We start from the raw sequence: 24,029 nt of genomic DNA, 5'->3' as shown, positions 1-24,029 counted from the left end.
ATAACCCATTCCCGAATATCAGATTCCCGTCCTCGTGACTCATCCCGTTATCAAAATTCAGATACCCGATCCGTAGAATTGGATCAGATACACGAAAATACGGGTTTCATGCCCATCCCCATCCCTAGGTTTTACCATTTGGTGGAGAGAGCGCAATAAACTTAAACAAAGACTATGGTTTTTAGAGAAAGAGAGGAGTTCACATCTTCAACAAACAAGTTTTATTCTCCACACACAGAGACAGACAGTTTGGGTCAGAATCCTAAGTAGATAGACACAATGTCTCGAAAGAGACTGCACAACGGAAAATACGCACATACACACATTCTGAACACTAAGTGTTGCTGTGTGGGGCTCGGTTTCTAAATATCCGAGACTGAAGCCCGTAACGCAATCTTGAAGCCGAAGCTGATGCAAGTTAACTTTTTACCTTTCGTGTCACTCATCGTCATCCTGAGCGTGTATGATCCCTGTTTGAAAAGATCGAAAGAGATTCATCTCATCAGATCATCACACAGATTCATGACATCGTGAGATTATGCCTCGTTGCATCAGAAAAGCCATATGATTTTCTGATCTGATGCTTTCACGAGTGTTCAATCCGTTCCCGGCCTCAATCTTGTTCTACAGGTAGTATGTATACGCAAGATGTTGAATATCGAGAACCAAAAAGAAAACTTACAGGCGGTGTAAAAGAAGGCAATGTTTGGGTGTGAGAAAGCACAAAGCTGCCTGTTGAGACAGGGCAGGATGTCTCTTCGCAGAGATCGTGAGTTTCCGTATGAACATGAATCCCAAAGTAGGAAACACTGATTTCTACTTCCCCTCCGGAGATGTCTTCGCCTATTATTCACACATTGATTAAAAAAAGATTCTTTATCCGATGGGATTAAACAGAAAGCATGTCTCAACTCAGCTGAGATAAAAAAAAAATACTAAATATACAGAGAAAAGATCAAGAAGAGAATTACTTGAAGAACCCAATATCTTAAAGGTGGCAGGCTGACCACTCAAGACGGGATCGGGCGAGATCTTGACGCCATTGACCTGGACAGGGTATTTGCCTTTCTTGTCTACAACCAATCAAATAAGTTCAGAGAATGAGACAGAAGTAAACAATATGATCAGAAGCCCAGGTTAAGGACAAGGAAAATCAACACCAGCATCATGTCAGTAGATAGAGAATGGGTAAAATCCATGTTACAGAGAAAGAAAGAAGAGATACGGAAAGATTTCTGTAAAGAGCTATCAATCTATTGAATTTGTTAAAAATGATGTTCAGTCTCATGGTACATCATCTACTACTCCTAGTCTTTCTCATCTGTTTCTGTTGCTTGAAAACTTTTTCCCTCATCAGACAGACTACTCAACTCGTATAAAATTTTGGAAACCTCCAATCCCCGCTATAGTGATCTCTTAGAAATTTCTCCAGAGAAGAACTACATAAACTAAACCACTTATTCCTTAAAATCTGCTTACCCTCAAACAGAGAGTTCCCTACATGTCTCAGAAGACAGAAGTGGAGAATCTGCTCTTAAAATCTTCCATGCCGGATCCAAACTTTAGATAAACCAGACCAAGTTACCCATGCAATAACCACAAACTAGGCCATTTCACTTTTGTAGCCTAAAATCTGGGTTTCAACAACTTTGTGTTTTGATCAAGTGAAAAGGGTACCAAAAAGCCGGAATCCATTATCTCATGGAGTACTTTCAACAGCCACCTCACCTTCCCGACCTAAAGTATGAAACTTCACAGAAACTATAGACCTCTACGCTCTATAATCTGTCTCCAAATAGACGTGCATGGAACATTGCATGCATTTGCTCAGTTGCTTTAACTGATGTTGAACACGCTTGTTCTTGAGACAAACACGATCCGAATACCGCTAATCTCACAGGTGCCACATGCAATCGAAACTTAAATTCAAAATAACCATATTTTATTTTTCTTCATCGACCAACTCTAGTTAGGGTTTCAAATCCAATATCCCGGATTCCGAAACCACTTAGCTGAGCAAAAGTAGTAAATTCTCAAGCACAATCGAAAAATTTCCCCCCCAAAAAAAATGATCAGTTAGTAAACTCAATGGAACCCTAGGATTTCAGACGAAAACCAAATCAAAGCAGAAACCATTCTCAAGAACAACGCAACAAAACGAAGACCAGAGGAAGGAACAAACCGCAGTAGCTGACAGAAGTGGCGGGAAGAGAAGGCAAGAAGAAGAGAGATACGAGGAGAAGAAGCAGAAGGTGAGCTTGAGATATCGCCATGGAAGAATTTCAGATGAAAAACACGAAAGGATGAGAGATGAATGCTCGTCAATTTCGATTCCAGGCCCTCCAAGTCAACAAGAGGAGTTTTTTTTTTTTGTTTTTTTTGTTGCTAATATAAGGGTTTTTTTGTGAAGACAAATCTAACGGTGGCTGATGAGTTTAATGAGAACAGCCGAACGATCCAACGGTCCACGTGTAATTTAGGATTACATACAAAATCTAATTTCTAGGCATTTATTTATTTACGGTAAAAAAGCATTTATTTATTTTGACCCGCTGTGAAAATGAAATGATTTTTTAATTGCACCGGTTTAGAAAGAACCGGGTCTAATCCTTTAAAAAAAATTTTCTTTAATATTGTTAGATCTTTTCATGCTGTTCCTTTACATTTTTATTTAGCGATCCATGATTTCGAACACATCCCTAGGAAGAAGACAATATCATTGAATAACAAAAAAAAATGTTACATTATTGAGAACAAAAACATTTTATTTTTAGATTTGGAGTATCCAAGCTGTCGACCGAGAGAGGCCATGCCATGTGCTTTTTGCCTCGGAAGAATCCGAATCATTTTTTTTCTTCCTTTATTTCATTTCTACTCTTTTTTTTCCATAAATGTTATTTCTGCTTTTTTTATACACGGAATATTTATTTGGAATCTTTTGTAATTTTTATCGGATTTATAATTTTTGGAAATCATACCACAATTCCAAGTTTTGATATATTTTACGGAATATTATTATATATTTTAATTTTGTTTTGGATTATTCCTAATTATCATTGATTAAAAAATACATTTAAAAGTGATTTTTGATTTTCAATTATTTTATTAAAAACCATCTCTTATTTTTTGTATTCATCTTGATTAAATTTTCTTTCACATAATCACAACTATTCACTTTTACAAACAATTATCAGCTTTTTTTTATCAAATTATTAGTAAAAACCTATTAACAATAACTGTATATTTATAAAGAAAAAATGAAATTGATTTTATACTAAGAGTAAACGTAACATTATATGAATAACAATTATAAATTATAATTTTTATTTTATTTTTTTGTGTCCATCGAATCCTCTCTGAGAAATTGCAACCATGAGATCTAGGTCAATAAATAAATAAATATAAAATAAAATAATAATAATAATATGTTCGAGAGTTTGGGGTCACAAATCAAACTTTGTTGTTGTGGTATTATCAAAAATCTCATGAAAAAGACTATATAACAAACAAAAAATGATTATTTTTTTCACACCGTCATTATTATGTCCTTATTTTGGCCCCTCTCTGAAAATAATGATTCTGCCAATTGTCTCACATTATTATAATATATATTTAATCTATTTATTGTTTGGACATACACACAAATTATTTAATATAGTTTACCAAAAAATTATTTAATATATTTAAAGAAATACCGTTGTGATTAATGACTTGGAAGTGGCGCAAAGGCGTGGGATTTACAGCGCAACGTACAACTGACACTCCCCTGAAGCATCAGATCCAAATCCAACCGAGAGAGAGAGAGATGGTGAAGTGAGAAGAGAGAAATCGCCATGGATGATCGATTTTGCTTCAGCTGCAGGACTCGGCTTCTTCTTCTTGCGTGGCTCCGTCGTTCTCGTTCTCGTAAGCAAGAACTCCTACGATTCTCGTTCCTATTTTCTTGTTCGTGTTTCTCAACAGACGCGATTTTCGCTGTTTCTGATTGTTCGATTTGAAGTACCTTGAGTCCATCAATTCGGATGAAATTTGGACCCTTTTTGATGCTTCTCGATAAATCTCGATTCGATAGTTTTGAAGTTCTATTACGCAGATGCCGAAGAGTTAGGCGAACCCTAGGGTAAAAGCGAAGTCTAATTTGGGCATTACCCTCTACTTTCATACTAGTTTCAGGAAAAAAAATGTATTTCGTCAGGAATGTTTGATTCGGTATTCTTAGCTGACAAGTCATTGTTCATTTACATCACTGAGCTATCAATTGATTCTATGGAGTTTGCTGATTTGTTCTGGTGTCAACCCTGGTTAAGGTATTGTTTTTGGATGATTCCCAGCCAATCAATTGAACAATTCTGAGAGTTCTTGGATTTGTTTTTGACTTTAGTTTCTAGAGTGTAGGATTGATGATTGGAATCATACGTACGGCCTCCAAATCCACTGTTTTCCCTCTCCAATCGGAACTTAAGCTCGAGATTGTATATCCTTCCTCAGTTCTGTAGAGACAAAACGCATGTGGATTTGAAATGGAACAACATCTCCACAAAGTTTAAGCACACAAATGCGAAAATTGGCACCCTTCTGGTACTGGCTTCTTTTGGGTGTGACTTTATCAGGGCTTACAGTTATGGTCATAGCACCATAAGAAATCAGATTATGTCGAGTACCATGACATCCCTTTCTTACTAGATGCATTTGTTTTCATGGCGACGAAGCTCTCATAAACTTGATGATAACTATCCAGATGTGTCTGTGTTGTTCGTTATGTCTGAAAACTTCATGCCACCTCTTACTATGTGATCATCATTAGCAGGAAGAATAGCATTTATTAGACGCTATGGTTACAAGGAAATAGTGAGAGCAACAGACAGTTTCCGCTGGATTATCTACGATAATTATCACGGGTCTGCTTATAGAGCCAGATTCAAGGATGGAGAGGCGGCTTTGGTCAAAGAAGTAAGATCTCTGGATCTCGGACAAGAAAGCTTCTACGAGGAAGTGAAACTCTTGGGGCGTTTACATCACCGCCATCTCCTCACGCTTCGTGGGTTTTCCACCGGAAACAAGAGGTCTGAGCTCTAAAGATCATTATAACTTTTTCGGGGTGAGATCATTAGGTGTGTGTGATTTCTCGGAATTGGAAAGAACCTATGCCTGTTTTCTTGATATTCTGACATTTTCTTATTATTTACAGACTGCTGGTTTTTGACAACATAGAAAATGGAAGTTTGAAAGAGCACCTCAACGGTAACCCTCGGAAGAAAAAGTATCGAAAGCCACAAACCGTTAGGCTTTTCTCTTACCAAATCTTGTGCTCTTTCTCAACAGATCCTCTCAGGACTCCTCTGAATTGGAAGGCTCGCCTCCAGATAGCCATTGGAGTCGCAGCTGCACTGGTATGCTACTTTGCCATAGTCATTCTGTCATAGATACAGAAATACAGAGAACATTGGAGACAAATTAGACAATTGCTATCCTCTTAATAGTATCATAATTTTCTCAACATTCTATGTATAGCTCAAGTCTTTATAAGTACATGATTGAAATCGTCTTTTACCAAATCGCAGGAATATTTGCTTCTTTTCAGCAATCCTCCGATGTACCAAGTGTCCATAAGCTCAAGTAACATCATGTTGGACGAGAACTTCACCGCAAAGGTAAGTATCAAGAATGCATTGTTCTGTCCATGTTCTGAAAACCCGTTGCCTATAAATGGAACAAGAAAAACTGAGTAGAGAAAGATCAAAAAGCTAAAATTACCATCTTACAGATTTCGGATGTCCGGCTCAACAGAGAATCCAGAAGCCACTCCAAGGCTCCCAATGTTTCTTGCTCGGAAGGTAACTAGCCACAGCTCAGCCAAAATGCAACATTCTTCTAAGTTAATTGATATTTGCGCTGTGAAAATATACCCGAAAACCGGGTACCCGACTCGTTGGTACTTGGTACAAATTCGGCGATGACGAGAACCCGATCTTTGGGTTTGGGTGTTGATCGCTGAGAACTCATGCCTGCGAGTATCCGACATTAGACGCACCTAAGTATCAGCTATATATTTCAGTATATATATCATAAAGATATAAAATTTTAAACCAAATCAAGAAACTACCAAACTAAAATATTCGTATGTATCTATAATATATACCTAGGTAAATATCAGAGATGTTTTGTATACATCTCTAATACTAGGGTAAGGGTCAGTTTCATGGCAAGTGGCGAGCGACAAGTTTGAGAGAACAAATTTGTCATGTGAAACTCGTATAGGGCAACCCATGGGTATCCAAACATTCGGGACACCCCAGAGGTATCTGAAGGATCCCGATTCCAGGGACCCAAGAGGCAATATTTGAAACCGGTGTACCAAAATCACGGTTATCTGACCCACGTCCATTGCCAATCCTAATTAATATCTGCAGAATACAGACAAATCCTTAAATACCCATTTGTGCGTCTGATCCATTCATGTTGAATCTAATGTATGCAGCATCTTGTTCAGAAGAAGAATCAAGCAATGTGATGTTCCAACTAGGCGTACTGATGTTAGAGCTAATAACGGGGCAATCATCGGACCAACAAGGAGAAGACTTGATAGAATGGGTCCAAGACTCGTCATCGAGCAACGGGAACTCGATCGATAAAATGATCGATCCAGATTTAGGTAACAGCTACAGTTCTAGGCAACTCCATAAACTCCTAGCCGTTGCTCGGCTCTGTGTAAAATCCAGGTACGAACCTTCTTCATTCTCCATAACACATGTATACAGGTATCTTGAGAAGAAGATTGGTACGGATACGTAGCATTTTCCAATTGAAATAAAATTACCTTCACCCGCTACACAATTTCATTAAATAGTCTACAGATAGAATTTCAGAAACTATAGTTTCATGTTGCAGAGTTTTGAGCTGAGTTAACGACGGTGTTATTTGTAAAATACCAATGGGTTATAAATAAAATGGTATAACCTATTGGGTTGGATTGGTTCTGTTATCAACAAAATAAAATCAATTAATTGGTCGGTTTCGTTTGATCATATATGCATTTCTTTTTGTCAAATAATATGATTGATCCTTGCATTATAGTCTTGAATTTGACGTCTTTATTTTGTTTACAAAAAACGCCACAATGGAATATGTACACTGTTATTTACGTTCTATTCATTTATTAATCGGACCGAAATTCGATCATAGATTTTTAAAGATATAAAAGGTAATAACCATTCCCACAACTGAACCAATTTCAATTAAATTAACGGCTTAGCTGTGAATTTTTTTAAATAAAAAATCCAATCGAACCGGATAACCCTAAGTCGACCAGTTTTTTCTTCGCGATAAGCAACGACAGAACCAAAAACATGTCAGATGGATAAAAATATTTGATGAAACATTAATTAAGAAAAAAAAAAAAAAAGAGAACAGAAATCAAGAAGTACCACTTAGACTCTATTCGAGTCTATAAGGGTTGCCAGAATTCAATGTCTCGGACCCTTAAAACAAACACGCCACTAAGAAGAAACCACACCATCTCCATCTCCATAAAGCCTCTACTGCTGGGCACATTGGACACGCTGGGCGCCGTGTGGGCCATCGTCGTCGTCGTCATCATCGTAAGCCTCCCTCTGAGCCTGCTGCTTCCTCCTCATCTCTTCCTCCATGTTACTGACGTCATGGAGAGTAGTCTCTTCGCACTCGTCTATCTCCATCTCCGTCAGCTGCTTTTTGCTCGACGATGGCCTCCCAGGCAACACCGCTTCTATCGCCTTTGCCTGATCCGGGGAGAGCGATTCAGGGAATTCCACCGAGAAATGGATGTATAGTTTCCCCTTCATGAACGGCCTCTGGTATATCGGCATCCCCTCGTCGTTTATCGCCTTGTACGAATCTGAATAAGAGCAGAAAAGAAAAGCTCCATTTGTTAAAAAGTGCTTCTTCACACAGGTAACGCAGGTAAAGGAGAGACGGGAGAGAGGGCAAGTCGGCGAGGAAAACACGATAGGGAGGCACTGAGCGACGAGGAAATCCCTAAATCTGATTTAGTTAGAGATTTTATTAGGGTTTCACGATACTTGCAATGAGAGCGTTGTCACCTCGTTTCGCCAGCTGATCACCTTTCCCGCATACCCAAAGCTCACCTCATGAGACCGAGGCCGGGCAGGCCAGAAAACTCGGGTTACCCGACCCAGACAAGGCTGAGACCAAGTACCCGGACCGAAAAACTCGAAGGGGCAAGGCTAGGTACGCCGGAAAAACTCAGGTACCCACCCACACCCATCAATAGTTTATATGGGTGTGTGCATGTATGTGTGTTAATGATGACATTATCGATTTGTAGGAATCGAGGTCAGAGCTATGGCAGTGCAAAGATGAGATAGCATTGATGTAGATTACGTACCGGGTTTCACAACCTCTCCGGGATTGGACCTGATGAGAAGTTGTCTGCCATCCAAGTGGGTCTGCGCGAACTGGAAGCCACAGAGAGCCTCGGTTAGAGATAGGGTGTGCTCCACGAAGAGGTCATCTCCCTTTCTCTTAAACCTCGGATGCTCCTTCTGCTGAAGTACAAACACTATATCTCCAGTTACCGTGTCAGGCTGCGGATCAAAACCCAGAAAACAAAAACAAAGAAAGTCAGGAAATAAGTTAAAGGTACATATAAAACCGAGAGAAAAATGAAGAAATCGTTCAGATGGTAACTACGAACAGCTTCATCTGCTTGACCGGAGAAGGTGATCTTCTGGCTGTGTTGCATTCCTTTCTCGACATGAACTTCGAGCACTTTCTTCTCGGGGATAACCTTATCTCCCTTGCACTGTGGACAACGATCCCTGTCGCTTATGGTCTCACCAGTGCCCTTGCACTCATTACAAGCATGCTGCATCTGCTGAATCATTCCGGGTCCCAACTGCCTGATCGTGACTTTCATACCTGTTCCTTGACAGCCAGCACATTTCATAGAAGCTCCAGACTTTGAACCTTTTCTGCAATCAGAAGAAAGATACTTCCTTTGTCACTGAAATTAATACTTCTAATGGTCTCGGGTTTAAAACATCGATTTCTGTTTTAACTGTTGGGATTTCTAATATGAGAAAATGGAGAAGATAGGAAAAACCAATCAAGAAATCAAAGTAGAAATGGCTTTGTATCAATTCCAACCATTTCATATTTAGCATATGTGTTTGGTTAATTCCTTTATGAACTGTGGTGCAGTAGATACTAACCCGTTACACTTGGAGCACAAAGCATTCCTCGTAAGTGAGAGCTTCTTAGTTGTTCCGAGATAAAGGTCCTCTAAGGAGACCTTAAGAGGATGAACCACATCTTCACCACGCCTTTGTCTCCTTCCCCGGCTGCTACCACCTACTCAAAAACAGATTCAAACAAAGAAAAAGGTTTGTTTCCATCATATCATGAGATCAACAAGCAAGCAATTCCTTAAAGGAATCAAAGGATTGTGAATGAATCCTAAATCAAAACAGAAGACAATGCTCGAGAAAGGTACCTCCGAATGGGCCTCCACCAAAGAAGGATGAGAAGATATCAAATGGATCATGCCCTCCACCCGGACCACCCATTCCTTCCTTGAGCGCATCCTCGCCATATTGGTCATAGATCTCACGCTTCTCCGGGTCACTAAGAACTTCATAAGCCTGAGCTAGCTCTTTGAACTGCAATGATTATTAAAAAAAAGTACTTTTTGTTATCCCAATCAAGCTTCCAGTTACAGAAACTGTCTATAAACCGCAAGATCAAGCAGGCTAAACCTGATAAAGCAATCATACATCATCCCGATTCTCGATTGGCAAAAGAAGGAATATAATCCTCATATCATATATAACCCCAACAAGACCTAAACAACACGCCCAAAGTAATGGCAAAACAAACTCAGAATGACAGTAGGATCAATCTCAAACATCAGAACCAAGGCACACCATCAAAGGCATCATGTGCATAAATCTGGTAACCCTTTTGGAAGGTTTTGATATTTAGTTTCTCTACTACAAACCGCAAACTAGTATTTAATCAGAAGAAAGAAACTTCAAACTGTCTGCTAAAAAATCCGAGCTTTTCATCAATTTCATCAGTTATCAGACCAAGAAACCAAGGATCAATTTCATGAAATTCTCTTACAGATAAAGCGGAACGGTCAACAGACAAAACCCAGTACAAACATGAACTCAAGCATCCAGAAAAATAAGCTAGACTGAGAGTTTATCGAACCAGATAATCCGGATCGAATCCAAAACCTAGAAACCCAAAAGAAACCAATTAAGCGGAGATTTCTCACGGAATCGAACCGATAACGGACGGATCGAATCAACATACCTTCTCAGGATCTCCACCCTTGTCGGGATGGTTTTTGATGGCGGCTTTTTTGTAGGCCTTCTTCAGATCTTCCTGGGAGGCGTTCTTGGGAACACCCAGGATCTCGTAGAACTTAGTGTTGTCGCTCTTCTTCGAGGGTCCTCTTCCGAACATCTTTTCACCGTTGTCAGAAACCCTAAAACAGAGAAACCCTCTTCAATGGCGGCGGCCAAGGACGAGGGGAGAAGGCGTAAAAGGTAGGAGACGAGCGGCTACCCTTTCGAGGAGAGAAGGATCTTGTATGTTGGGTTTTCCTTTTTATTGGACTCGAACCCTCTAGAACTTTTCCCTTTTTTTTCAATAACCAACAAAAAAAAAAGAATTCCATTTCATAATTCCAAATTTCCAACTATAATTTAATTTAATTATTGAATTTAAAACAAAAAAATAATCAATATGAAATTTAGTCTAAGTTAAAGTAGCATAATCCAAATTTGTAGCACTTTTTATTTTGTATTTTTCTAGTTTATTAATTTTTGTGGAAAAAAAAGTCTGCTAACAAAATCCTAATTTATAGGATCTATTTATCAAAATCTATAATTTCTTTCCACGACATAATATGCGATAATACATTTTCAATAGAAGAAATAATTAAACAATATAACACTACTAGATCTTAAAATTTTAATTTGATTTTTAGATCTTAATAATATTAAAGTAATTAAAAACAATAATGTAATACTATTTAAAATTAATAATTTTAAATGTGTCATAGATGTTAAGTTTAGTCCAATTTCTAGATCATACAAGTTACATATTAAAAATGTAGTAGCTTATTGTAACGTATTAAATATAAAAAATATATTTACAATTTATTAATAAAATAGATCCTACTATTTGTTTGGTTGGCTAAACTTTAATTTTAATAAGTTGGAAATGCTAAAACATAATCCTCTATAACAAAGTTAGAAACCTTAGATCCTTAGATTATAATATTGTCAATTACCCGTAATTATTCGAAGTTTAATAATTCCTAAGATCCGATATAATCTAAAGTTTTTTTTAGCAGTCTTTGTATATAGATCATATAAATCCAGAAATTATCTCCCTCCCCACCAGTCAGGAATCGAACACTTAATCTCAAGATGGAGTTAACTCGTACCCAAGTTTGACCACTCGCCTATAATCTGTTGGATATATAATCTAAAGTTCAAATAACAAACTTGTAGGTAATAGGATTGTAACCTTTATGTTAAATAAAAAAATTATCCATCTATCCTCTCTAAATCAACTACAACATTAAATGAATTAAGATAATATTGTTGCTAGACCGTTTGTCCCTATTATATAAAATTCGTAGAACACAATCGATACAAATTTTAATACACGAGCATATGATTTGTCAAGCAGAAGTTTAAAATTGAAAAGTACTAAAAAATATTAATTAAAAAAAATCAATTATAATCTCAATTTTGCTAACCTAAGAACATAAAAAATTATACAATTTTTTATTAATATATATAATTTTAAACGTTTCTTATACTGATTTATCATTAAAAAGTTTTTTGAAATTGGAGTTGAAATAAATAAATTAGTAAATGTGATAGTATTTTTCACATATTTACAAGAGAAAGTATTTATCTGAAATCATGGATAATTAAGTTTTAAATTGAAATATATTTAGAAACTATGATATTTTTTTTATTTTCTTAGAACAAATTAAGAAAATGAAAAGCCCATTACTATAAAAAATTCAATACAAAGTGGGCCCAATGGATTAACAAAAACCCATTTAAATAACAAAATCCATATAAATAACGTTAGGTTGGGTTAGGTTAGGGTGGGCTGAATTACCCAATTTGCCCTCTCTAGGTATCGCTTCGCCGTTAACGGACACACCGTCGCTGACGTTTCCGTCAACCCAAGGAGAGTTCACGACAAAGACGTTACTTGACGGCGTCAGAGACAACGCCCTATGCAAAATGACGGAAACAGCCTTAGACTTTCATAAATTTACAACCGAGTGGTGGTGGAGTTGGCCACAATCAAAAAACCAATCAATATTCTCTGTCTTCTTTTGTATCTCGCTCCTGTATTCATCAGTCACTGTGAGGGAGAAGATAGCCCTAAAGATCTTCTTCCTTCGGATCGAAATCTGAAACTCTCAGCCTCAATCTCGAGAAATTCCTCAGAAATCTCTAAAACCCACGAGTTCGTGTTCTTGATTTCTCCCTTTGACCGCCAAAATTCTGCAGTGATCTTCTTGCATTCTTCGATTTCTTCGCCCTCTTTCTTCTGGATTTACTCCTCATATGAGAAAAATTGAAATCTCGTTTCGAGAATCCCTATACCCGCAAATTTTATCGGCTTTATTTCCGAGAAATTTGGATTTTTCACATCTGTTGTGAAGAGCCATTGCTTCCCAAATCTTTCGCTTGAAATCTGCAGAAGTTTGGAATCTTCTTCGCTTGTTCGTTTCCTGAAATTCCCGTTATTCGGATGGGAAATTCTGGTAGCACATTTGCGGAAAATCCCTAATTCTTCCGGTTCGGGAAAACCCAGAAGTCGAGGGACCCTAAATCGATGGGAAATCTACGTGCATTCCCGTAGATTTCCGATCTCGAGCGTGAGCGGAAGAAACTCAATCTGGGGTTCATTGATTCTAGGGTCTGGGAGTTTTCTGGCTTTTCAAATGTTCTCGAACCGTTTTGTTCTCTCCTTCTCTCTCCTCCTCTGTCTCCCTATCGTCTTCTTCCTCGTTGCCCCTCGTGTCTTCCCTCCTCCTCCCAGTGACTCTCTCATCCCTATCTCCGATGAGATCGACGACCAGAGCCTCTTCCGCCGCGCCGCCGCCGCCTCCTCGACCCTCTCCCGTCTCTCCTCCGGGAACCCTAAACCTAATCTCAAGATCGCTTTCCTCTTCCTCACCAACTCCGACCTCCATTTCGCGCCAATCTGGGATCGGTTCTTCTCGGGCCAATCTCGGTCTCTTTTCAACGTCTACGTCCACGCGGATCCGTCGGTGATCATCAACAGGCCCGGCAATGGCTCTGTGTTCGAGAACGCCTTCATCTCCTCTGCCAAACGAACCGCACGCGCCTCCCCAACCCTTATCTCAGCCACGCGCCGCCTCCTCGCCACCGCCCTCATCGACGACCCAGCAAACTCCTACTTCGCTGTGCTCTCTCAGTACTGCATTCCCCTCCACAGCTTCCGCTACGTCTACCACTCCCTTTTCGAGTCATCAACTTTCGACAAATCCGACCCGGACCAGACTCCGAAAGGGATTCGGGTCTGGTATCGCAGCTTCATCGAGATCATCTCCGAGGAGCCTCGGCTTTGGAAACGGTACATCGCCCGGGGAAGGTATGTGATGATGCCGGAGATTCCATTCGAGAAATTCCGTGTGGGTTCGCAGTTCTTCGTCATGACTCGGAGACATGCTCTGTTAACAATCAAAGATCGAACCTTGTGGAGGAAATTCAAGCTGCCGTGTTATCGAGCAGATGAGTGTTACCCTGAGGAGCATTATTTTCCGACATTGTTGAACATGAAGGACCCCGGCGGGACAACTGGTTACACCTTGACCCGGGTCAACTGGACGGGTACTGTGAAGGGTCATCCGTACACCTACAAGCCGAAGGAAGTTTCGCCAGAGCTGATTCAGCAGCTCCGGCGATCAAACCACTCAAGCTCTTACCTTTTCGCCCGTAAGTTTACGCCCAGTTGCTTGAAACCATTGTTGGCCATTGTAGACTCGGTGATTCTGAGAGATTAGAGCGCTTGGTTACTTTGCTGGTGAGTAAACTGGTCCCTAGTTTCTTTTCTTTGTTCCTTGTAGAGTTTAAAGTTTTCCTGGGTCACTGTCTTGGGTCTGTCTGGCTCAGTTCAGAGTTCTGATTGGTAGATAGTTGAAATATCAGGGATTGTTTGATCTAATCACTATAGATCTTCATACAAAACATGAGTATTGGTATAGTACATAATGATCATGATGGCATTCAGAAACAAAGCTCTTTGTTCATGGTGGAAATATAGCATTCTGAACACTTGGATTAGTCTAGGTAGGTTACCAAAATCAGTAAGAGTCACTAACAGATAGATTGCAACAAGGAAATCTTTCTAATACCTAGTGGAGTGTCTTTGCAACCACTATATTTTGTCATCGGGTTTACAGTTTACTTTTAGTATTTTGAACATTTTGAATCAATGTTTTGGTTTGGTTAGGAGTTCCTCCTCTTCGGTTCTGATTGGATGCTGCTTAGATCTTTCTTTCAAGAAAACTGAAGAGAAATTGTTGGACACCAATTTGAAGTTTCCATTGGATTCCATAAAAGTATGAAACCAATTCTTAACCTTTTCTCTTTGCTTCTTCATTTTGTGTCTCTCTTTCCCAGGGAAAGCATTTGGTATTCTCTCGTTTGCAAGCAACACCAAAACAGAGGATCAAGAACAGAGTAAGCCCTGAAACACACCAAACCCTTCAATTCTCCGACCAATGAAGAAGCAAATCTGTGATACTTTTTTGGAAGGCTCATAAAAAAAATACCCAAAAAAAAAGGGTATTATGTGGAATAAGAAGATGCTGTGTGGGGATGGTGACTCAGTCTAGTGCACCACAGACTCGAGAAAAAGATGAAAAATCCCAAAGGTGTAGTCTTTTTTTTTTAAATGTAAAATTGCCAATTTTTTTGTTTTTTTTGTTTTTTTAAATCAAGTCGATGGCTCTGCTCTCTCCACAGTTGTTCCTTTGAAGCTGGGAACTGTACATAAGAGAGATGTTTTGTCCCAGAAGGTGGGATTTGTAGTAAAGTAAGTAGGCATATGCTTGTTGTTGTTGTTGTTGTTGTTGTTGTTGTTGTGAGATTCATCTATGATGATGTGGATTTTTATTTTTCATGATTCCGAAATTGGAGAATGGCATGAATCATCTTCTTAAAAAGTGTGGTTGTGTGTATAGATTCAAGTGAAATCTTGATCATAATGTGCCTGTGGTTTTAGTTTGTTTTCTTTTGTTTATATTGTATAATATTAGTATGCATTCGTATTAAACAATTTAAAATTCTGTACAAATAATAATGGATTTTTTCTCTAGTAGGAAATAAAAAGATGGATTTTAAGATTATTTGTGTATTTATTGTTCATAATAAACAATTTAAACTTCTCTAAAACGATAATAGGTTTTTCTCTCTTTAACATTTCATAGTACAATGTAAAAAAAAAAAAAAAAAAGATCAGGGTCGGCGTTTATTGAACTATGAATTTTGTAAAAATATTCAATTATAACAGGTGAGGATTGGAACGATACGTAATTTTGATAATTAATTTAAAATCTATACCTTAGTTGGATATTTTAGCATTAGACTAAATTTCGTTTATTTCTAATCTAAAGGGTTATTTCAATTTGAAACCAACCGAATTATACAACTGGGCACGATTGATCTGATGTTTAATAATAGAGCATTTAAAAAATTTGGAGAAAGCATTTATAAGTTCACACGTGTCATATAGATGTTGAACAACAATTGACTCTTGAACAAATGATTATTGTGGTAGCTAAATGACACGCACGTGGCTGGACCATCTTTTATTTATTTCGGTTTAGATTTTAATGGATTATTGGATTGGTTTAGTATATGGGCCTAGTCCCAATTCTTGGTTTAGGCCCAAAATCATTAGGGCCTTTGGCTCTGTATGAAGAAAAATGTTTATGATGTTTTTTTTTTATTATGTATCTCCAAATTTATTACATTTTTATTGCGAAGAGGAATTTGATGAATTCCAGGCTTAGATAACAAATTCGGCAATATAGTTTTATAGTTGAATGTTATAACCCAGTTTCTAACAAAATTGTAGTTTGAATAATATTATTAACATATGAAAATAAATAAATTTTCACAAGATGTAATGTTGAACTCTCTTTATAGCCTTTGAACATTTTTTGTAATATGGGTTGATAAGTTCGTTAGAAGCGTAAAAAAAAAAACACACGAATTAAATTAATTCTGATGTGATTTGTTTTTTTATTAGTTAATGTATGACGAGTTATGGAAACTTACAAATTAATACTGATACATATACTTTTCTATAATTAGTTTATAACAAATCACGGGCCAAATAAACCAGTTATTGCATATTACTTAAATTTAAACTTTGTTGTGACAAATATTATAGAGTTTGAACCATTGGAATAAAAAAATATATAAAAAGATTTGAAAAGCGGTAATAAAAATGCACCATTGAAAAGGTGAAATAAAGAAAAAGAAATTTAAAAAAAAAAACATTATATTTTTAGGGGGAAATTAGAAAACAAAGATAACTTTCAACTTTTCCGATGGCAAAAATGTGAGAGCCACCTTCCAGTTCTCTCTCTCTCTCTCTCTCTCTCTCTCTCTCTCTCTATGTGTCTCTGTCTCTCTCGGGTTCACTGAACAAAAAACCCAAAATCCCAAAAGAAAATTGAAAATGCATGTCATCAAAACCCTAAATCTCTTGGTACTCCTCCTTCTCCTCTGCATTTTCCGGCGATCCGTCGCCGTTGGCGGCGGTGGCGGAGGGGGAGGAAACACCAATGGCGTCTACTCTCCTTGCTCCGACGCGAGGATCCAGAGATCCGACGGGTTCAGCTTCGGGATAGCATTCTCATCGCGTCAGTCGTTCTTCTTGAACGAGACGGTTCTTCTCTCTCCCTGCGACCGCCGTCTCGGCCTCTCCGCCATGAACGCTCAGTTCGCTCTCTTCCGACCTAAGGTCGACGAGATCTCCCTCCTCTCCGTCAACACCTCCGATTTCTTCCCGGTAAATGCCTCTCTGTTCCCGCTCAATTATCTTCGTGTGAGGGCAAATCCCTGAAATTCTGGCTTAGTCAAATCTGGTCATTATCGTAATCCAGTCATAGTTTATTACTAATCTCAGCAGATTAATTAAGGTGTTTATTATATTTTAGTAATATGGTCGTGCAGTTCAACGACAAAGTTTGATTAGTGAGATATAAGGGTGGATTTGGTTTGACTGATTAAGCTACATTTCATCGTGTTGAACTAATTGAATTCTTAAACGCTAATTAATCACGCTTCTTGTATATTAACCAAGAACGTCAACGCATCATGTTAAATTGATTCGATTTTTATTTATTTATTGTTCTTTTTTACATTAAGGGGATCATTACCTTGATGATCTGTTAAATGGGTCGTGATCAGTAGCCATATATATGCGTTAATAAGCTCCATTTCTTGATCTTAAACTACAATTGTGAACAGAATAGCTCATCCATGTAATGTGTATGCATGAGAAATCGAACCTGAAAGTGAAAAGTTCTGGGCTTTAGAAATGGCTCGATTTCTTCATTCAGATTGTTATTGAGGGGCCAATTTTGGTCATGAGATGGGGCTTCGGTCGATGGTCTTTCAAACCTGTTTAATACCCTTGTGTTCATTATCGAATCGTTGTCATCAGTAGCAGAACCCTAAGAACTAAGATGATCTTTCGCCATATAATTCGTGTGTTTGGGTTCTTCAGGACAACTATGGCGGATATATGGTAGCATTTGCTGGTCGGAAATATGCTGCCAGGTCTCCTCCAGCTTTTGTCGCTAACAGCACTTATATAGTCACCAGTTTTACATTGGTAAGCCCACAAAGAGCAAAGACTATAAAGAACCTTCGCCTAACCGGGTTTTTTGTGAATCGCAAATGTATTAACGACGGGCAAATCCTGATTCCCGACCTTTCAGGTGTTCGAGTTCCAGAAGGGCAGGCTCAATAACCTGTACTGGAAAAGAGACGGGTGTTCATCGTGCAAAGGCAACCCTAGTTTCGTCTGCCTGAACAACCAGGACTGTGCCATCAGAACCCCGAGCTGCAAGGGCCGTGGAGGTCCCGTGGACTGCAGCCTCGGGATACAGCTAGCATTCTCGGGCACTGACAAGCATTTATCAGTTCTCAACTCGTGGTATGAAGTCGAGAATCTTAGGCAGTATTCTCTGTACGGTCTGTACTCAAACCTCAAGAACTCCCTCACTAGTCAGTTCAACAACTTCTTCTAAAAACTTTTAGGGTCTCCTTAGAAAAAGCCTGTGATTCCAGTTCGTTTTCGCTTTAGTAAAGTTTAGATTTAGCTCTAGTTCATGTTACTTTCGATCTAGTTTTGGATTCTGCAATGGCCGGTTTTCAAAGGCACTACTACCAAGATTCGGTTACGTAATCACAGTCTCTGGTTTTGATAGATTCAGTTTAAATTTGGTCCAAATTTTGAAACCAAACCGGGTGGTTATGTATATGACTGAGCCACCACTACAATGATCCATAACCACATTTCGAGGTGATCTCATCGGCTAACAATCTTATCTACTCAAAAGTGAAATGTTAATCTCCACTAAGCCCTTAAAGAACAAAAACAAAACATTTCTTCTCCATTTCATCAATCAAAATACTAACCATTTTTCACTATAATACGCTGAACTGCTGAAGTACATCTTCTCCTAGATTGTAGTATTCAACTTTCTATACATACATATAATATATATACACACACACACTCATAGAGAGAGAGATTTCATATGAACCAAGCATCCAAGTGATAATGGACCAAGAGAGTGGGCATTTCATGAACAGTGTTTATATATACGAAACCAACATAAGACAAAGAGTTAGTATATTCTACTCTAAGACCGTCGACAACTGATCAGAGTTTAAAGGACAAGGCTTTAAGATCACAGTATATCAGTAAACAATATACGCCGATAACAAACTATTCGCCTAAATGCCCGTTTTTCGTGTCATGTATGTGTTTTTTCTTGAAAAGGCCATAACATCATAACAGATGCTTGGTAGGAACAATGATCGGTCAAATATCAAAGAGAAAATCGGAGGATCAACCTTTCTTCACCGGCCTTTGCACGTATGATTTGTTGGGATCCTCTGTCTTCAGTTTCGGGGGACGGGTTTCTCCTTTTTTAGCCTGCAGAATTTATGCAAACATTCCCCGTGAGCCGACCTTCTTCGGGAATATGATAATTTTTGACAAGTCTTACCTTCTTTCCCGCTTTCATGAAGTCTCTCCAGCTTGATACCTGTGGAATAGAATCCGATAAATTAGTTAGAGCATCACACTAAAGATGAAAGCACCCATTGTTGTAGATCTTCTATACGGTAATTGTCTAATGTCGGGTTTAATAACATTAACATAACAAACCCTTTTCTCTCTTGTCCCTTCCCACTGCTCCTCGTGTTCACGCTTTTTCTTCCACATCTCTTTTTGTTCCTCTTCATCCTTCTTGAGTCTTCCCTCTTCCTCAGATATCTAAATTTCAACAAGCAATATGACAAAAAATGGTGAAAGAAGAAGGAAGATACTCATGAAGAAAACCACAGAAAGAAGACTAGAGACACTGGCATTACCCTCATTGCCATTTTTCTCCTACGCCATTCTTGATCTGTCAAAATTTCCCGGACCTTCAGTTTAAGCTCATGTAGAAACTCTTCAGACTTCTCATATTGTTGCTCAGGTTTTCCCTGTGTGCATCAGTAACATATGAATCAAGGCGCTCACTAATGGACAGAATGAAGACAAAGAGAGTGATCATTCAAAAGAAATTGCCTTCAGTTAACATGAACTTTTTGAAGATCGAGCTATGAATTCTACAACCAGGCTTTTACTGGAAAAACATATTTCTTGAACAAATAACAAGCACTTGAAGTTTCGCCATAAATCTATCAGAAATTCAAGATTTGATCATGCAAAAATCACACCAATCAACCAGCATAGACAACTAACCGTTAAAAAAGGCCGATTGAAACTTAAACCACGTTCTATTGGACCCAACATAAAAATGGATCTTACAACAGCTTACTTCATAATTTGCCGATAGAAATGGATAAATTATACTATATTGACTAAAGTAGCAACAGGAGCTGTTTCATTCCAAAATATATTAACACACAGACAGAAATCAAATTTGGCAAAAGCAAGTCAATAAAGAGAGTCCAATGTGTACTCATATCACACCGGCAATAGCCAGCCATCATCCTGATTCCAAATGGAAGAAGAAACTATAAATTACCTCATCAACCATGGATTTTATTTTAGAAGCAGTATCTTTCTTCAAATGCTTCTTTCTCTTCATTCTAAGCTCCTCTGCATTTCACAGTCAGATAAAAATAACTTGCTCAGAGCAAGAATACGGAAGGTAAAGAAACGACTGTGATACAATTCAGACAGGTAATACAAAGAGCCTGCAGCAACACTATAAAATCATTACCTTTTGCAGCATTGACTTGAGTGAGAATATAATCTCTTTCTTGGTCATTCAGTAGCAGCTGCTGTGCTTTTGCCAGTGCTGCTCAAAAAGTCAAGAACAATAAACATGAGCATTTCATCCAGACAAGTCAACTGACAAGAATCACTTATCATTTTATGCCTTAACACAACAATCAGTTGGCTTGGCTGATTCACATATTGATGAGATATCTAAGATGGGGGGAAAAGGAGAGCTTAAGAACATTAACCTCCAAAGGCCTCCTTAGCTTGTGGATGCTTGCATTTATCAGGGTGAACCATCAAAGATAACTGCAAAATTTCAGGATCAGACCAGACACAAATGAGATCCCAATCCAGACAGTGAATTTTTCCCAGACAAGTTTGATGGACAGTTATATTTACATCTGATTCATCTTAATTCTTTTATTACCAGCTAAATGTAATAAACTACGATCGGGAAAATATGTCTTCACGGTGAATTTGGAAGAAACGAGCTTACCTTTCTGTACTGCTTTTTAACATCATCCACAGAAGAACCGAAAGGTAGATTTAGGTGCTCAAAGGGATTCAGCTTGAAGCATGAGAGAATTCTAAACAGTTTAAAATTTTAGGGTTAGATGGAAAAATATTGCAGCAAAAGGGAACCGTTTTGTTCATCACAACGACACAAGTATACAGGAAACGGCAATAACAACTAGAACGAAATGATCATCAATCATCACATAGTAAATATCTATACAAATACCCAATACTATTTACGTGTACATAGTGAAAGATCTCATCTTTATGCAATTCCTTCTCACAGTTCCCTAAGAAATCAACATCTAGCAAAACCCACCTCAAACGTTTCGCAAAATCAACTCCGTCGAGGATTATGGCATGAATCCTAGAACATGAAAACCCTATTCTCCTACCAAACACACACGATTACTCGCGATTCGACAACCTGAGAGCAAGAGATGCAGAAACAGAGGGAATAGAACTACGATTAGGGCACAAGACTAGGGTTTTCCCTCGAGGTAAGATGGTGTGCGAACCTGGCGACTTCGTTGTCTCTCTCCACTTCGCCGACCTCAGCGAAGAAAGATTTCAGAATTGCATCCTCGTCTACGTTGCTCTCTCCCATGGCACCTTCTCTGAGCCCCTCTCTCTCTCTCGATCTCTCTCGACGATGACAAACGAAGAAGGAGAAGAACTGGTAATGGTACTGTCTTGTATGGATGATGAATTGGGTTCGAGGAGATCTGGGTTCATGAATCATGTCGGGTGACCCGACTCGGTCTGGTTTTTGGGTTCAAAAAAATGTACGGTTCAAGTTCGGGTTACAGTTTAATAAATTCGGTTTGCTCTAAACCGAAAGATTTGTTATGCTTCCGGTTCATGTCCGGTTTTTCTAATGTAATTATGAATTAATTTCCTATAATTAATGACTTTTTTTTTACTTGTAGCTTTTAAACTAGGAGTTTTCATAATAATTATTGAATATTTTACAAATGATAAATATATCATTTTAAATTTTTTCTTTATAATCGGGTTATTGCGAGAAATCATTCAAAACAATCCAAATTAGTGATTCAACCTAAAACTTAGATACCATAAATTTCTCCCCTTTGAGGTTATATATTTTGAGTATAAAGAAAGATTACAGTATTCAATTTCAGGTTTCCAAAAAAATCTAAGGCAGTTGGATTCGGTTTATTGAAATAGTAAAACAAAATTGTGTTCATTCATATTGTCATATACATATTTAATAAAACTAATATTTTAGATACAAGAATAGAAAAACAAATTATAGGAATGATACAACAGCTTATGATTTTATATGAAAGGCTTCACAAGAGATCAAGTTCGGATTGAGACTTGTACACTTTGTGTTTCTATGTTCATTCATAAAATTCTCACTTATAGTGTATTGATATAATTGTATATTTGGATTGAAACGTAAATCAAACCGATGATAGAAATTTAGATTATTTATAGAATTATATACGTATCATACTTTGGATTTCAGTATCATAAATCTTCGATATTTATCTCATAGTTCAAATCCCTTTTTATCAAATGATAACATTCATTTTATAATATTTAAACAACATAGAGCAATAAAATTTTGTACAAACACAACACTCGTATAATTATTCCATACTTCAACGAGGTTTAAAAATAGGTTACTCTCCCTATTTTCCTCTATCACTCTCTCACGGCCTCCCTAGTGAAGAAAGGCCAATGAAAAACACAAAGGAGAGGAAAACGGAGAGAGAGAAAAGCAATTAACAACAATTATTCTTGGGGATGATATAGTATATATGTATGTGTGTATATATACATATATATCATATGCTTATGTCTTTGGATGAGTCTTTCTGTGAAGGTCTCATGAAGTGGCAATGCAAAAGGGCTCAAAGAATAGAAGAGACCTCCTTTGTTCCTTGCAACCGTTTAGTAAACCATCTTTTCCTTTGACTGAATCTTGGGCTTGAAATTGGCCCATTAAGGTTGGGTTCATGGGCTTAATGGGCCTCCAGTAGTAATCGTATGTGTTGAAGCAAGCGGCTCCTACGGTGTCGTCCACCGTGGATGGTGGTTGTGCCGCCCGAGCGAGCTTAGCCACCTTCGGCCTCGGTGGCAATGATTGAGCCACGGGAGCCAGGACATCGGATTTTCCGGAGGGTTCGTCTTTACAGGGCCATCTAGGGTTTCTGATTGGTATCCCAATGGGCTTATGGGCCAACCTGTGAACATTCGCAAGCCCATTAGGGTTTTGGGTGAAGTTGTAAACACCCGCAAGCCCATTTCTTGGCTCTTCCTCTTCGTTAAACCAGAGAGTCTCTTCTTCTTCATCTTCTTCTCTTTCGTTTGAATCGTTCGTTTCGTCTTTTGGGTCTGTGAACGTTAGGACAAGGCGGCCGTCTTGTCGCTTGGCGCAGAAATTGTTCTGCGAAGCCATTGAAACAGCCTCGAGAACCAACCTACCGTTGTCTCGGCGAGTTTTCATGTGCAGAGACTTACCAGATTGGCTCGAAAGCGATGGAATCGGCGGAGGAAACGATCCCCCACCTAAGGATTTCTTTACGATCGTCGAGTTGAGGTTATGATTCGGAACCCATGTCTCTTGTTCAGCTTCCGATTGATCTTCTTCCTTCTGTTCTTCCGCATCTCGTTTCCCCGGCGACGGAAACCTCGAGAATACGTCGGAACCCGTCTCTGATCCGAGACTCTCAGTGCAAATCTCGAGGCTTTTCTCGTTCAGAGAGCTTGAAGCTCGCTTCACGATAGGATGAACGTACGGTGGAGGAACCATCTTGATAGGCTCTGATTTCTGAGACAGAATCGAACTCCATACACCGGATTGTCCCGGCCTTTCATCGTCGATCTTATTGTTCTTCTTCTCGTTCTGAATCTGAGCCCAGATGTCGAACCCAGATATCAGTTCTTCTCCTCCTCCTTCTTCGTCGGCGACAGAGGCGTGGAGCTCTTCC

The 24,029-nt window shown here is 38.5% G+C and overlaps 7 protein-coding genes across 9 annotated transcripts in view; 3 read left to right on the top strand and 4 right to left on the bottom strand.

Moving 5' to 3' along the window:
* Positions 1–161: 161 nt before the first annotated feature.
* Positions 162–2,363, bottom strand: LOC104810941 (putative phosphatidylglycerol/phosphatidylinositol transfer protein DDB_G0282179). The gene is made up of 4 exons (XM_010537423.2): positions 2,183–2,363; positions 972–1,073; positions 683–843; positions 162–470 (listed from the first exon to the last, which is right to left on the bottom strand). Exons 1-4 carry the CDS (start codon positions 2,271–2,273, stop codon positions 363–365), a joined length of 462 nt encoding a protein of 153 aa, XP_010535725.1. The 5' UTR covers positions 2,274–2,363; the 3' UTR covers positions 162–362.
* Positions 2,364–3,715: 1,352 nt separating this feature from the next.
* Positions 3,716–7,027, top strand: LOC104810940 (probable receptor-like protein kinase At1g49730). 3 transcript variants are annotated; one of them, XM_010537422.1, is made up of 7 exons: positions 3,716–3,906; positions 4,805–5,063; positions 5,189–5,241; positions 5,323–5,390; positions 5,562–5,651; positions 5,765–5,834; positions 6,491–7,027. In XM_010537422.1, exons 1-7 carry the CDS (start codon positions 3,834–3,836, stop codon positions 6,790–6,792), a joined length of 915 nt encoding a protein of 304 aa, XP_010535724.1. In that variant the 5' UTR covers positions 3,716–3,833; the 3' UTR covers positions 6,793–7,027. The 3 variants fall into 3 exon arrangements, with proteins under 3 accessions (XP_010535724.1, XP_010535722.1, XP_010535723.1); XM_010537420.1 differs by having other exon boundaries at positions 6,479–7,027; XM_010537421.1 differs by having other exon boundaries at positions 3,717–3,906; positions 4,808–5,063; positions 6,479–7,027.
* Positions 7,028–7,335: 308 nt separating this feature from the next.
* On the bottom strand, positions 7,336–10,467 carry LOC104810939 (chaperone protein dnaJ 3). The gene is made up of 6 exons (XM_010537419.2): positions 10,315–10,467; positions 9,491–9,656; positions 9,210–9,348; positions 8,693–8,969; positions 8,384–8,582; positions 7,336–7,873 (listed from the first exon to the last, which is right to left on the bottom strand). Exons 1-6 carry the CDS (start codon positions 10,465–10,467, stop codon positions 7,536–7,538), a joined length of 1,272 nt encoding a protein of 423 aa, XP_010535721.1. The 3' UTR covers positions 7,336–7,535.
* Positions 10,468–12,334: 1,867 nt separating this feature from the next.
* Positions 12,335–15,211, top strand: LOC104810938. The gene is made up of 2 exons (XM_010537418.2): positions 12,335–14,091; positions 14,691–15,211. The coding sequence occupies exon 1, from the start codon at positions 12,986–12,988 to the stop codon at positions 14,069–14,071; it is 1,086 nt and encodes a 361-aa protein (XP_010535720.1). The 5' UTR covers positions 12,335–12,985; the 3' UTR covers positions 14,072–14,091; positions 14,691–15,211.
* Positions 15,212–16,627: 1,416 nt separating this feature from the next.
* LOC104810937 lies at positions 16,628–18,498 on the top strand. Its single transcript, XM_010537416.2, has 3 exons — positions 16,628–17,091; positions 17,812–17,919; positions 18,026–18,498. The coding sequence occupies exons 1-3, from the start codon at positions 16,759–16,761 to the stop codon at positions 18,335–18,337; spliced, it is 753 nt and encodes a 250-aa protein (XP_010535718.1). The 5' UTR covers positions 16,628–16,758; the 3' UTR covers positions 18,338–18,498.
* Positions 18,499–18,893: 395 nt separating this feature from the next.
* On the bottom strand, positions 18,894–21,784 carry LOC104810936 (J domain-containing protein spf31). Its single transcript, XM_010537415.1, has 9 exons — positions 21,588–21,784; positions 21,050–21,140; positions 20,799–20,859; positions 20,552–20,629; positions 20,354–20,427; positions 19,692–19,805; positions 19,486–19,593; positions 19,325–19,363; positions 18,894–19,251 (listed from the first exon to the last, which is right to left on the bottom strand). The coding sequence occupies exons 1-9, from the start codon at positions 21,674–21,676 to the stop codon at positions 19,165–19,167; spliced, it is 741 nt and encodes a 246-aa protein (XP_010535717.1). The 5' UTR covers positions 21,677–21,784; the 3' UTR covers positions 18,894–19,164.
* An 893-nt stretch (positions 21,785–22,677) lies between these two features.
* LOC104810935 (protein FAF-like, chloroplastic) overlaps positions 22,678–24,029 on the bottom strand; it is a 1,931-nt gene continuing 579 nt past the window's right edge. The window contains exon 3 of the mRNA XM_010537414.2: positions 22,678–24,022. Coding sequence (XP_010535716.1) covers positions 22,925–24,022 — 1,098 coding nt within the window. The 3' untranslated portion in view covers positions 22,678–22,924. The remainder of the gene's footprint in view (positions 24,023–24,029) is intronic.

Source organism: Tarenaya hassleriana, unplaced genomic scaffold (genome assembly GCF_000463585.1).
Source record: "Tarenaya hassleriana unplaced genomic scaffold, ASM46358v1 Cleome19, whole genome shotgun sequence".
NCBI classification, from domain to species: Eukaryota; Viridiplantae; Streptophyta; class Magnoliopsida; order Brassicales; family Cleomaceae; genus Tarenaya; species Tarenaya hassleriana.
The sequence above is the reverse complement of the archived record's forward strand: the minus strand, read 5'-3'. Positions and strand labels throughout refer to the sequence as shown.